Raw genomic sequence first — 14,933 nt, 5'->3', positions numbered from 1 at the left:
CAGTAAACAGCATAATGCAAAGTGAATTGTTTGAGGTGGTTTTTTAATTCATCCTTTCATTTTCGAGGCTGCATTTAACCATTTGCCATTTTACCAGTTCCCACAGGCAGATGTGGGATGGTGGGAATGGTTCAGCATGGTGGGAGGATTCCTGGGAGAAAGTTCCAAGGGAAATCCAGACTGTTCAGGGTGATTCACCTTATTTTTGGTGCTCAGTGAGTGAAGGAGATGTCAGGGGCCAGTTGTGTCAGCATCACTGATGTCACCTCAGTGTTCGTCCTGCCCAAGTTGCTCCATCTTGTCCTGAAACAGCAGCTGGAAGGAGCCTCAGCCCTTGGATGGACCATGGTGTTGGGCAATTGAGGGATAATTTTGTTTTATTCTCAAAATACTTTCTAATTGCTGCTTGGATTTTTTTTTTTTTCCTCTTGACTGATGTTAAGCATTAAACTGACAATTTTATACAACTTGTCAAAATCATCTCTTTGAAAGAGCTGGTGATTTATGCCCATTGTTTTGGGTGTGCCTATAGCAATATGTTTTCCAGCATGCATTTATGTTCCATGGGTTTATGAACATTTGGTATCTCCTCTGCCCTTTTGATCACTCAGGATCTTTCTGGAGCTATTTACATTCAGTTCTTTTTTAACCATCCTAAATACTTCAAAATCATCATCTTGGTTTGCTGCAACATCATTCAGAGAATGTAATAGATCAAGCAGGATGGAAAGTGATCTGTTTTCTGTTATTCAAATGATAATTTATTCTCCTGCTAACCATGCTGAGATGCTTTTGGATTCTGAAGAGATGAAAGATGTTTGTGAATCTCGATATTTGTTCTTCAGAAAGAACATCAATCTCTGCTTTGCCTTGTTTTATTTGTTGATAGGTTTTAATTTTTAGGAACTCTAATAAGGGAGACCATTACAAGCCTGTAATTCCTAGGATCACCTTCTTAGAAGGTGATATTTGATTCACATTTGATTCAGTTTAGCTCAAATTCTAGACTTTCCCAATCAGGCACAGAATATGCAGAGTGTCCTACTAATCCCAAATGAAAGCAGGACAGAGCTCTGGAAAGGAAATGTGTTTCTAACCAAGACATAGAAATCTACCATATGGCAGGTTTGTGTGTGTGCCATTGGGAAAGAAACTGCTGGAATTAATCACTTTGCTTATTTGGCAAATAATTTCCACTAGAGCAAAGAAGTCAAGGGTTTCCTGGCTTTTTTTTTCCCTTTGATAGCATGAATTTAATATCTTCCTCTTCCTTCCATGCACAGCAAAGGGTAAAATGGAAAGGTAGAAAATAAGAAATTTCATGAAACCTCCCAGGAAAAAAATAATCATGCATTCTACAGGCAGGACCCATTTTTAGTAATTATAATACAGAAATTTTTATAATCATTATAATAAGCAAAATACCTGTTAATATTAAAGACTGACTAATGTGCTTTGAAGAAATTCTAGTGCTCTCACCATCATTGAAGTTCAATTATAAGCAGTTAGTACACTGAGGTACTAATTGGGCAATATATAATGCCAGTTCTATTAAATATTTAAATTTTAATAATGGGTTATAAAATGTGAGCAATCAAGCATGTTCATTAGCTAGCAGGATATGAAGACAGGTAGAATTACCATAGAATATGTTGAATTTTTCTCTGCATGACAATGTAAACATTGGAGAGAAAATTGTGATTTCCATTTTGTCCTGGATTTTTTCAGTATCATCAGATTATAATAATCCATTGTATTGAAATAGGACTATGAACTGTTAATTCTAAATACTTTGGTCCTTCTGGATTGATTCCAGTGGATAATTGTGGGTTGATAAGAGAAGCCCTTTCTGGTGGGCTTGCTCCCCTGGTGTATTTTCCATCACCCTTGACAAACATGGGCCCAGTGGAGATGTCAGTGGTGTGAAATGGTGTAGCCTGCTTCAGGAAAATGTCTCATACTCTAGACCTGTTTCAGGTCAAATTGCCTGGATAGTGCACAGGAAATCGAGTTAAAGGAGCCAAGTATTCATTGAGAAATGAGAGAAAATGTAATACTGACAAGCATTACAAAGGATTACATTGTATGAGAATTTCTGAAGGTGGAGGGAAACCTTACTCTTTCTAAAATGTTATTTGCTTAATGTAACAGAGATCTCTGTCTGTTTTGCCTGAAATCAGTGCTGTTCTCATTATGTTTGTTCCAGAACATAGACTCTCTTATGTTCATGACATTTCACTGTAATTGCATTAGTGGAGCAACTGCAGATTGGGCTTTACCAAAAGTTTTTAACTGATGTTAATGCTCAGTTTGCAGAGGTCCAGTGACCAAATCCATGTGCTGCTCTTTGGAGGTTTGGGGTCATACACAGACACAGCATTTGTTTAACTTCAGAAGACTTTGCTTTGAGAGAAAATTTTTTCCATGGTGGCTTAGGCTATCTTCTTTAACATTCATTAAATCCTATATGATGAATTTTCGACAAAGACAAGAATCTGTTTTAACTGAAACTTATTTAAGCAAATCTGTGTTCCATTACCAACCACATTTCCCCGTGGCTTTGAGATGTTTCATTTTTTTGTCGCTGACTGCACTCTGAGAAGGGAACTTAACCTGAGCTGAGAAATCCTTAGAGAACATCTTTTACTTGACTTGTCCCTGCTTAAAAATGCTGCCACTGACCATGTGATTTCATTTGACACTGTTGAAAAGTAGATGATACTGAATGAAACCATAACTGTTGGGTAAGTGGGCTTTACCTGAACAAGAAAATCTGAGTTTAATACGCAATATCTGGGTTTAATGTTCTCACATACTGTGGATGGAGCTCTCAAATGTTTCATCATGTCATTTTTAGAGTAGTCGTAGCTCCACATTTAGTTTCGTGGTATATAATTATATAAAAATTCAAACACATTGTTATGTGGCCTTTATTTTGGGACTTGCTGGTTGGGTAAGCCAGTTGAAATAATTTTTGTTCATGTGATTGATTTCTTTTGACACATGTGGTACCAATTAGAGTAACTTCTCCTGCCTATCATCTCTTCAATCAGGGCTACTGTATCAAAATACTTGATTAAACCCACCTTCTGCTGATGTAATACAAAACAGTTGGTAATAGCAGGCAATATTGTCAGATTTATTGAGTGAGAAGCAGCTTTCTGAAGAGCTGGCAATGCAGTGAAAAACATGACTAGATGGATAATTAAGTTGAGCACAGTGGAATTCAGGATTAAAGTAAACTTGACGTGGGAGAAAATGGCATGCCAGAGTTGGTTGTGTAATACAGTTTAAATTAGGGAGATCATTTTCTTCTTAACTTCAAGCATCAGTTTCTGGCTCGAGGTGCTTTACCCCATCCAGAGTCAAACTTGAGTGCACATCCAAAACCACAGCACACAACAATAGCACACCAGTCCCTTGGTGTTCTTGCAGCATTTACTCTGATGTGGGCTTACAAAGAAGTGGTTCCGCAGATTTTGTTGCCACACAGTTTCAGGTTCTTGGATAAAAGGTGTTTTGTTAGTTATAGAGAGTAAACATCACATGCTCATGTTTTTTTATGAATAGTCATCTGAAATAAATTTAATGGCCACTTTGAGGAGCTCAGCTGCTGTGGCTGAGGTGCTTCCAGTGCTTGGGGACGTGGAGGAGAGAACCTGGAGGTCCTTGCTGTGACAGGGAGTGTTGGAAGCACCAGGTTGGTGTGCAATAATTCATTAATAACTTAGAGTCACGTTGGTTTGTCCTGTCAATACCATAAGTCTGGATGGCAGAGGCTATTTCAGCTTCATGTTTGGGATGTGTGATATGTGGGTTATACCCATCTTGAGAACAGCAAAGGGTACAAAAGATCCAGTAACTAACATTTTCCCTGCCTTTCAAATGCCTTTTTTTTAAATACGGGTGGCCAGCAAAAATTTTTACAGTATTTACTTACACGCTAAAATTCTCTTTAAAATTATTTTCATACTGAAAGTCTGCCAGGGAGTTAATCCCTCTCTTGTTCTTAATTAGGCAGAGGATGCCCCAAATGGACCAGAATGTGGCTATGGCTCCTTCCACCAGCAGTACTGGCTGGATGGGAAGATAATTGCTGTTGGTGTCATTGATATCCTGCCCTACTGTGTGTCCTCAGTCTATCTGTACTACGACCCAGACTTTTCTTTCTTATCTTTGGGAGTCTACTCTGCATTACGGTAAGAGAATGTTTTCCTTATGTGGTTGGTTGGAATTGTAGGAATTAATACTTGTTCCTAAACTTGGAGTTTTATTTTTATTCTAAATATATATATTTATTGATATATTTTAAATTGTATAAAATTTAAAATATTTTATATTTATATATTTTATATATAAATATATATTTTTAGGCTAAAAATAAAACTCCAAGTTTAGGAACAAGTATTAATTCCTACAGTAACACTGTCTTTAGCAAAGTAGTTGTGGGGTTGGTTGCCTTCCAAGTAAATTTTTAATTGTCATCCTTGACTAGGGATGTAACTTTCTAGTTAGCTAAATACTTTTACAGGTTAAGAAAACACTCAGAAACAAAATGCCTTGTTTTTATTGCCCCTGAAAATAATTTAATATTGCTGCGTTTCAGCAGGAAAAGCTCCTTCATTTTTGTCTGAATAGAAATAATTTTTCCTTTGGCCTTTTTCTAAGCCCAGTCACCAAATGAAATTAATCACTTTTATAGTTTTGTGCACATTGAGATCATAAATAACGAAGTACCTAAAAAGCGTTGTCTTCTGAATTAGTGCTCTCCTGCTCTACTAGCACTACGTATATTTTTCAAGTATGTTAATCTCATTATCTCTCTTCAGAAAACTTGATGGAGAGAGTAATCCCATGAATTTTAAAGCCTTAAATTAACTATCCAACATTGCCTTGCAAAACAGTAGGAATTGTGGATATTGCTTTTCACTGTGAACAAAACCTGTATGTAAAATTGCAAGTTACTGCTTTTTTTTCCATAGGCAATTTTATGATTCCATTGTTACTATAAGTGAAAAAAACCCAAACCCTAAATGAGTGGAAATACTTGTGCAACTCTTATTTTTTCCTTACCTTTTTTGCTTCTCTGTTTATATGAAATAAGTTGGCCATAGACAAATGTGGTGTTCTCATGAAGCAGCTGGGTTTGAGCATTGTGCCAGACATGCCTGTGTACAAGTCTGAGTGTGAGAAGCTTTAGCATTAATCTTTTCACCTGTGGGGATTTGCAGTGAGCTCTGTCAGGTGCAAAAGGAGCCCTGGAATTGGGAGATCCAGCTTTCCCCTCTCTCCAAGGGCTCCTGCTGAGAGGCAGCTCCTCAGCTCTTCTTCAGTGTCAGTGGCATGAACAGCACAACCTGAGCTCTGTGGAACACAAACACCACTTCAAGGAAACTTCTTACCACAATTAGTTCATCAATGTTTTCTATAATTAATAAACCATGTGCAATTTAATATCTCAAAGGTCTAATCTGAATTTGATTGGATTTTGATTAGGATCCGATAATTTAATAGAATTAATCAGAATTAACAAATGTGGAAAAACACTGGAACTCCTGTGACTTAGAATTGATCTTTTTTTCTCTTAATGGTCTAGATTTTTAAAACTGTTCTACTACAAATGTTAGATACCTCAAATTAGACTGATTTTTTCCTTGCAAGATGAACATACAAAATACTAAATCCTCCTAAGAATTATTTTTTAGTATTTGTACATATCACATTACTTTATGTAATAATAGACTGACATAATCCATGCTTACGAATTCTTTAAATGATTTGAAATACTCTACATAATAAATTTAAAGCTTTGTAGCTGCACCATGCGTGCATGGCTCAACTTGTGAAAAAGCAGCTTGTAAATTCTGCAGCATTCAAAGCAATAAAAATGAGTTCCCAACAGCCCTGGAGGGAGCCAACCTTGTTCTTCTTTCAAAAAGGGGAAGAAAAAAGTTGAGTTAGGGAGGCCTTAGGAAGTTACAAAGGAATCTGATACGTTCAAAGCTGTTGCCAATTTTACTCCAAGGAGGTTGGACTGCATTGCTGTCACTTCTACTTCATGCCACTCTGAGAATTGTTGCTGCTGAGTTGTAGAAAGGAAGGGATTTGAGCATCATTTGAAATATGCAGGCATGTAAGTAGAGAGCAAGGGGAGAAGAAACTGCTTGGAAGTGCCAGTCTTGCCACAGGAAAAAGAAATCAAGAAATAATGAGTAATATTAATTTAATTTTAAGGGATAAATTGCCTCCAGTGTTTGTAGATGCTTCCTATATGAATGTACTCATATCTTGGATCAGAGAATAGTTTGTGTTGGAAGAGACCTTTTAAAGATCATCTATTCCAGCTCCCCTGCAGTGAGCAGGGACATCTTATCCCTTTGACACAGAAAGTAAAACCAGCATCCATTTTTTATCCAATTTGTTACAGAAGTGATCTGCAGAGATAGAAATGCTGCAAAAATGATCTTTTATAGAGGAAGCACTGGCTGAGTCTTTGTAGTAACAGTGCTTTCGTTGTGCCAGTAAAATAAAAAGCAAACTTTTTTTGGAATATGTTGACATTTTTTCTTCAGGAATAAATGAGAAAATCATGCTAACAAACATGAGATGGGTAAAAATACCTTTTGTTGCATCAAGATGGATGCTTTTACATGCAAATTGCTGGAGAATAAATGACAGAACAAACAAGAGGCTTGTCCTTGAAGCTTATTTTTCAAAAATACTCTGATGTTTTCCTGAGGCATGTTAACCAGTAGAATTCCAGGATACCAGTAGGTTTCTGTAGAATTCCAATGTACACAAATACTGACAAGAAATATATTAAACAGAGGGTGTTAGTCATTTTTATTTAGATATCAAATCAGGCAGTTGGCAGACCTGATTGTAAAAACACAAAAATGAAAGTATTTTTAAGCCTGACATGGTGTTGTGCATTTTGATGATTTGTTTGTTAGGTTTCCAAGTAATAATTTTCAACTTATTATGTTTGGGACTTTTAAAAACATTAGTTTGGAGTTTATGATCCTAATTTTTATTTTATAGAAGTCTAGTCCTTTATTAAGTCCTAGATTAAGAGCCAGATAGCTGTAAAATATTTCAATGTGAAGAGGTAAAATAGCTTTAAGAATTGTATTCAAATGTAATTAGTCTTTTCTTTCCCCTCACAGGGAAATTGCTTTTACCAGACAGCTTTGTGTAAAAGCTCCCGATCTCTGTTTTTATTATATGGGTTTCTACATCCATTCATGCCCCAAAATGAGATACAAGGTAAAGTGTGTTTTTACTTATTGCTTTAGTGTGCTGTTATTCAAAGCTTTGACACTATTCATAGTAATATAATATTTTGTAATTGTCATTTTGGATTTTAATGTAGACTTTATATGGTTAAATTTGTATGCTGGTTACTATTTAACTTGGCTTAGGGATTTTTTTTTTTTCTAATTTAGTTGCATGTGCTATTTATTACATCTTGGCTTAAGAGAGGTTTTCAAGGCTGTCAGATGATGTTTGTCATTTGGTTACCTGGCTATCTCATGTTTACACTGTCTCTTTCAATCCACTAAAATTCTCCCTTTTTGAGGCTGGAATATTTGTAACTGTTGCTTAGTGACTCCAGGCAGTGATAAGATGTCTTCTTGAGCTTGGCTGGGTTTTACTCTTTATTTTTTTTTTTTTAGAGGCTCTGCCCATGAGACCAGTGAGAAGTTTGGTGAGGCAGAGCAGATTTTGAGGAGAGGATCAGGAGAACCCACAGATTATTTGCAGAAACCACTCTGGCTGCCTTGTAGCCCCTGTTGGCTTCACCTTTGTTCAGACCTCAGTGCCTAAGGGTCTCTCTTGTGATTTTATAACTTTTGGATGTGGTACCTTTTCTCTTTAACTATATCATTACTTTTAGATATTAATATTATACAATTTCAGAGTAATGAACATGGATACCAATTTGCTGAAAACTTCCACATAACCATTTTTATCTGCTAATAATGTGGAAAGGTAGAAAGTTCACAAAATCTAGAGAAAGAGGAGAAGTGTTTTGATTTTCTTTTTTCCCCTCTCAAAATGTGCTAAAAATCTGCAGTGTTTTTAAATGGCCAGAAATTGTTATTGGCTCATTAAAGTGATGGTTGTCAAGGAATTTCATCTTGATTATGGCCTGCACTACAGGTAGCCATGATGATTGTCTTCAGAAAATAACAAATCCCTCTTGTTTTGTTAGATGATGTGTTTGTGTGTGTGTGTGTGTGTGTCCCTTTTGCCAACTTGAATTTTCATGTCCATTTGCTGGCCAAAGAAAGAGAATATTAAGTTTGATGGAAGGAGATGAATGAGTTGGAAAAATCTGCCCTCTCGCATCTGAATCATTTTAAGGGCTGTTACATCAACAGCTTGAACCAAAGCTTTTGATTACTTCCTCTACTCTTTAGAAATATTTAGAAGTTTGGGGTGATTTGTTTATGTTGAGACACTGCAATTTAACATCCCCTCTCTTCTACAAACTGCATGGTACAAGATTTGTAAGATGAATGGATGTAGTTTACCAGGGCACTTAAGGAACAAATCTGGCAATAATGACAAAAAAATCCCATTTCTGAAAGATATCAGGGCTAAGAAACTTTGGGTACAGCTGCTTGTAGTGCTTTACTAAAAAAAATGAACTTTGTGTACATGAATTAAATTAGGCACTGCATTAAAGGAGCCACTCTACATTTGTAGTATTTATTACAATGCTTTGTTGAGCCTGTGCTGCAATTTGAAAATGATTGCATCAAGAATACAACTCTCCCACAATGCTTCTAGATTTCATTCTTAAATAATGGAAATTGATTAAATTATAGTGGGAGTATTTCACTTTTTTTTTCCTTCACAAAAGCTCTTTTTCTTCCCTTCCTTAGAATTAATGACTATTTGATATGACAGTGATTTGGTAGAATATACATTTTAGTCTTCCAGAAACCTACACAAGTCAATGTGTTAGGTAATTAAAGCTGGAGCAGGGACTGGGGAGGATAAGAAGAAAAGCCTGTACCTGTGTGATTAGAACACACATAATGCTCTCTGCTGGGACAGCAGTAATCCAGTAAATTAATTGCAAGGACCTTTGTTCTATTGTATATTTTTTTTTTTCCTGGATGCATTTGTTTGAGAAGTAGACAAAAGTAATGAAATTGAAAATCAGGGTGAAAATTAATTTTGTAGTTCCATTTTTTCCTTCACTGAAACAGAACACCAGAACCAAATTCTCAAGCTAAGCTCTGAAATGCATCTGGATAATGCTGCTGCTCCTGTAAGTGATTGGGAGTGGTGTAATAGGGTGGGGAAGTACTGACTTTGTAGATTAAGTAATTTCAGTAATGCCTGGTGGATTTAGAGGCATTTCATGTTAAGGACTTTGCTTTATTGCTGTTTAATAGAGATGTTTGAGGCTCCCCTTAATGCTACTGCTGTGGAAGAGTGACAGGCTGTGGGTGACTGATGTTAAACTAGTGTCAGGTAAAGAAAGAGGAGGAGCTGGAAAGCTGTCCACTGGCTTTCTAGCCTTTTTCTTGTAATTTTATTTGCAAATTATTTGTTTTGGGACCTTCAGAAATGAAGGCTGAGCACAGGAGCAATTTTTTGTATGAGAAGTGCCTTATGAGAACACAGCATTTATTTACAGTGAAGACAAAGGGTTTGGGGGATAATTATTGGGGGTCAGTGTGTAACCATTTCATCTGCAGGGTTCTCTTCCCACAATTGGTACAATTTGGTGTATCAATGGGGTGTAATCCACTGGAAGACTGGAGGCCTGAAAGTCCTGGAAGCAGATTCCAGAGCTGGGATTCTTCTGGCACAGTAACAGAGTTGGAGAATTCTGGATTCTCAGGCAGGAAGATGAATGGTTAGAGTATCAACTAACCCATGGATCAGACATAATTACAGAGATTTTTTAAAATAAAGCTCCCTTTTGACTCACTGGTTCATTCCTTTTGTTCCCCAGCAGCCGACATTGATTGCAATGTGATTTTAGAACAGTGCAGTCCCTGTGAAATTTCTTTTAAGATATGGGAAAGGACTCCATTGCAAAATTAGCATATCTTTTAGTTCTCAGCCTCTCTCACCTCTGTTCCCATGTATGGGTTAATATTTACAAACTGGTAAAATAAAATCTACATTAAATTGAGACAAAAGGATTCCTGTAGTGCTATTATGTTAATATGGAAAAATCCAGTGAAAAACCTTAAGCAATGGCTTTGTTCCATTTTTTTTCTGGGTAGGTTAGGGTAATACAAGATTTAAATGGCTCTCTGAAGAAATTCACGACCTTGTGGGAAACCTTCTCAGGCTTTGTTAGATGTGGTAGTTCAGATTGGAAAATAGTCTTCTGGAAAATTTTCCAAGACTCATATGATGCAGTCTTTTTCCTAATGCATTTTGGAGTGTGTGATAAAGTTTTAGGCATAAAGAAAGTATTTTACTTGAAAATGAGGTTGTTCTCAGGGTTGTTTCTCATGTGTTTAAGTCTTCTCTACGTACTTGTTAATGTTTTCAGTTAAATGCAGTAATTTACAAGTATATTTATAGAATTACAGAAATAAAAGAAGCACCTTTAACAAAACAGCTATATCAGAGAAATGCTTGAGAGGCCCTTGGATTTTCTTCCTGGATTGATATTCTGTTTTATCCTGCATCCTTCAAGTAAAAAAATGTACTCTGTGGCTCTATGTTACTAAATTCACGTTTTCCAATCACTTAAGGTCCTTTCTGTTCTTTCCATTGCAGTCTTTTGACACTGATTTTGAGTCTCATAGTGGGTGACGTTAAATGGATTTTGAGGTTGTGTTTCTGGTATAAATAGTAAGTGTATTTGCTGCCTTGCATTAGCCATTGACACTCTGTTGACTTTAAATCACTTTCTCCTCTAAGTTCTTGTGCTAGGAAGGATTTGTTGGTGACATTTTCTATGTGAGGTTCCTTAGTTCTGGGTTTTCTGAGGCTTTTTTCAGTGTTGGTATTTGCATAGATCTGTGAATGTACCTTTTCTCTTTAAATAATTGCTTTTGGATGATACAATTTCAGAGCACTGAACATTGATAGCAATTTGCTCAACACTTACACATGACCATTTTTATCTGTTAATAATGTGAAAAGATAGAAAGTTGGAGCATGGATCATTCCTTGTTTGGGTCAAGGATGTGCTTCCCCTGGGGGTCACCCCACTGGTGCTGGTCAATAATTCTCAGAGGCCTTGGAAGTGCACAGCAGATGTAATGTCTTTGTGCTCTGTTATCTCTGTGTGCCATTTTAAGGCCATTCTATGATGTGAAGAGGTGTTTTGACTGAAACCTTTATCCAGACTTGTATGCAGGCCAAAGTAAATGGAATTATTTCAAACAGTCTCCTTTGGTATCAAGTCATGGCCAGACTTCAGATAGATGGAATACTAGAAAGGACTCTGAAATGTCAGAAAAGAAACAAAAGGCTGATTCAACTGTGATTAATCATTCTTAAACTAAATACCTCGGACTGACTGTGGTTGTGAGTGGTGCCCCTGGAATTTTATGGCACTTGAGAGCCAATTTCTTTGGCTGCTTTCAGGCATTTCAGTATCACTGCTCGTGCAGCAGTGAAAAGCATCCAGTGGTAGCCTGCATGTCCACGTCCACGAGATCCACAGGAGTCTGGCTCATCTTCCCCTGTCCAGACCCTGTCACCATGTCTCACTGTGGAATTTAGTTAATGTTTTCAGTAAGCTCGGATTTGCTGTGTAAAGTGAAATTTGTGAGGGAAGGAGATTTAATGTGACATGCCTTAAAGTGATCCTCTGTGATTTTGGGGGTGTAAGCACATGCTTGTTATGGTTCTGCCACTGACCAGCAAAAAGCTTTGCTAAATGTGTCATCACTGGTTCCACACAAAAAGTGCTTTTATACCTTCATGTGTCATCTTTTTATTCTTTATTATTCTTATTATCAACTTTATTATTCTTTTTCATTCTTTTTTTTTTCTTTTTATTCACCTTTTCTCATTGGTGTTACTATTTACATTAAAAAGGGAAAAATAAGATTAGCTGGGAGTAGTTTGGAGGACTACAGTTACCCTGAAACAAGTGGCTTTTCCAGGATTAATTTTGTGAGTTTATAGGACTAAATCTGCATTGCAATTAGTAAAAAACAACTTTTTATGTAAACAGGTCATAAAGATTCAACTAAATATCCTGAAAATTCAGGGCTTTTACAGAGTGTCAAGTTGTTGCTTGCAGCACCATTTGATAATAAATAAGTGAAGTACCTGCATTGTAAAACCCATTTTTTATGAGATCAATACAAGTTTTGGCAACACAGTAGTTTTATTTGTTTTTGTCAAGACCATTGAAAACAAACAGCAAATAATAAAGACAAAAACATACAGTAGTAAAGTCCTGAGAATGATAAGCTGCACAAGTGAGGAGGTAATCCCTGCTGTTGTGTGTGTCCTATTAACATCATTTTTATCCTCCTTTTCTTTCCTCCCTGGGCTTCCCTGGATCCTCCTCTACATGAGCATCAGCAGCTCAAATTGAACATTGATTTCTTCAGAGCTCTCACCCAGCTGCTCCCTCTGATGGGTTGGGTTAGTGCTTGAAGAGAAACTCCTCTGAGTTCTGTTGGAGTTTGGGCATTAAAACCTAAAGGGATTTTGAGAAGTCTTTTTTAAGAGTGTCCAATACTTCCAAAAGGATTTTGCTTGATTGACTTGATGTCCATGTGTTAAATGTGAAAATTAAGCTTCTTTAATGTTCCTTCAAGGTGTGTCTGGTGTAAAAAGTCCTTATCTTTCCACATGTTCTTTATCAAATGTGTTTGACTAGGAGGGATGTCTGGTTTTTGGATGTGAGAAGGCAGGTGCTCTATTCAGCAGAGTCCCTTAACAGCTTTTTTAAAAATCTTTTTTCCTTTTGTTTCTTCCTTCTGTAAAAGCTTTTTTCCTTTCACCTTTCCTTATCTGAAAACCTGTGCCAAATAAATGGAACATGGTGGAATAAACAACTATGAGAATGTGGGACTGAATAAAAACACCATGGGTGAAAAATTATTAGTTCTTGATGTCATGCTAGTGATGAATATTTAAAAGCTTTTCTCCTTTACTTTTAACAGCTTCTTACAAAGTGTTTGAGGTTTGTTTCTTTTTCTTCGAGACATTTGTAGAGAGGTTGTGAAAATCACATTATTATCAGCATCAGCAAGCAGGAATATAGAGATTCTCCATTCTGGATAGCAACAGACATAAGTGAATGCTGACAGGGGATTTCTACTGAAAATGTAATTATATAAAGCAGAATATCAGTTTCCATATATATTTCCATGTTTTCATAGCAGGTAAAGATAATGAATGCAATTACTCAATTGCTTCTTTACTTTTTTTTCCTAAGTTGTTGTTTTTTACTGTGTATAATTGGTAAGTTATAACAGTTTTTCCTCAGTACAGGTGTTGAAGCTGTGCTGAATTTTACACAGCATTTTTCTGCAATCCCATTTTTCTTCTAGAAACAGACACAGACCCCAGCTGTGTCTTCATGCTTAACTTTATTTCTCCTGGTAAAATATTTTCAATGGAAACTTAAATTTTGGGAGTTAGAACTCCCTTGGGAGAGAAGTGACCATGTCCCTGGGGATTTATTTTTCTAATGTTAGAAATGTTTACGTTCTTAATGTTAGAAATCCGTATTTCTTTTTATTTGTTTCTGGAGTTGGAGATGACTGAAGTTTGTAGCAGAAATGAAGTGAAAGTAATACAGATATTTATGTTTGACTGTTATTTCTAGGCTTCTGTCAGGGCAGATGATACTTGTTCTGTAGGTCTCAGCTGACCTCTGACATCAACAAGTCTCTCATTATTGCACCTTGAGAAAATAAACTTGGTTTGGATCAAGTTATTTGCATGTGGTCAATAAAAATCCCAGCCATATTCTGTATATTCAGGATTCCCAGTTCAAATATTGTAAAGAATAAACAAAGAAATGTGATTCATGTGGCATTAGCTACCTACATTTGCACGTCAGCAGGGATGTGTTCTACACCTTTTACTTGTTCCAGGAATCTTGTTCATTTGGGATAACTTAGCTATGATTTTTTCTTAATAAATATGATTTTGCTGATTTGTGTAAGATTTCAGTGAGCTAAAATCCTACCTTAAAAACCCAAGAGTAAGAGGCACAGTTTGTTAAACTGTTGGTCAGTTCTGTGCTTGTGGATGTTTTCAGAATTACTAGAGGTAACTCTGTCAAAGGGAGCTGCTAAAAAGATTTATTCAGGATCATGTTAATAAACCTGAGACAAACCATCCTCTGAGTGATGGTAGCTGGTGAAATTTATCATGTCTAATTCATGACTCAGCATAGTCATAAATTCCCTGCTTATTTCTGACTTACACTAAATCTTAGTTGAAGGCTCATTTGGGGACTCCATAGCAACCACTGGCAGTTAAAGTGAGAACTGTAAATTGTGAAATGCAGAGACAAAAGAGCTGGGGATTTTGTTTGGGTGACTTTCTTGTGGTTTTGATTTTTGGTTTGTTTTTTTGGTTTTGTGTTTTTTGTTTTTGTTTTTTTTGAGGGAGAATAATATATTTCACAATTTATATGTCTTTAATTTTTTTCCTTCATGTGAGAAATGAGGTCAAAATTCCCATTTCAGAATTTGCCAATTATAATTCTACAAACCTATTAGTCCTTGCTAGTAAGTGTAAGAATGTGTGGAATTAAGAGTATTTTAAAGTTTCTATCAAGCAAATGAGTTGATGTAGTGCTGCTTCATCAGCTTCAGTTTTGTTGATTTATTCATTTTGGATGATCCTCAAACACTACTTAACACCTTGTACTTCTGAATTTTGTCTTTGTAACTGTCTCTTTATGAGAATTCCCAAAAGTGAGTTAATTTGAATATTCAGTGATGGACACTGTGCAGTGCTGTAATGGA

General features: G+C 36.4%; 1 protein-coding gene across 6 annotated transcripts in view; it reads left to right on the top strand.

The window, feature by feature from the left end:
• ATE1 (arginyltransferase 1) overlaps positions 1–14,933 on the top strand; it is a 68,831-nt gene that overhangs the window by 19,243 nt on the left and 34,655 nt on the right. For all 6 annotated transcript variants that reach the window (XM_021529297.4, XM_021529296.4, XM_021529295.4 and 3 more), the window contains 2 exons: positions 4,018–4,199; positions 7,167–7,266. In XM_021529297.4, coding sequence (XP_021384972.3) covers positions 4,018–4,199; positions 7,167–7,266 — 282 coding nt within the window. The remainder of the gene's footprint in view (positions 1–4,017; positions 4,200–7,166; positions 7,267–14,933) is intronic.

The sequence above is a fragment of the Lonchura striata genome, chromosome 6 (genome assembly GCF_050655825.1).
Source record: "Lonchura striata isolate lonStrDom1 chromosome 6, ASM5065582v1, whole genome shotgun sequence".
Lineage (NCBI taxonomy): Eukaryota > Metazoa > Chordata > Aves > Passeriformes > Estrildidae > Lonchura > Lonchura striata.
The sequence above is the reverse complement of the archived record's forward strand: the minus strand, read 5'-3'. Positions and strand labels throughout refer to the sequence as shown.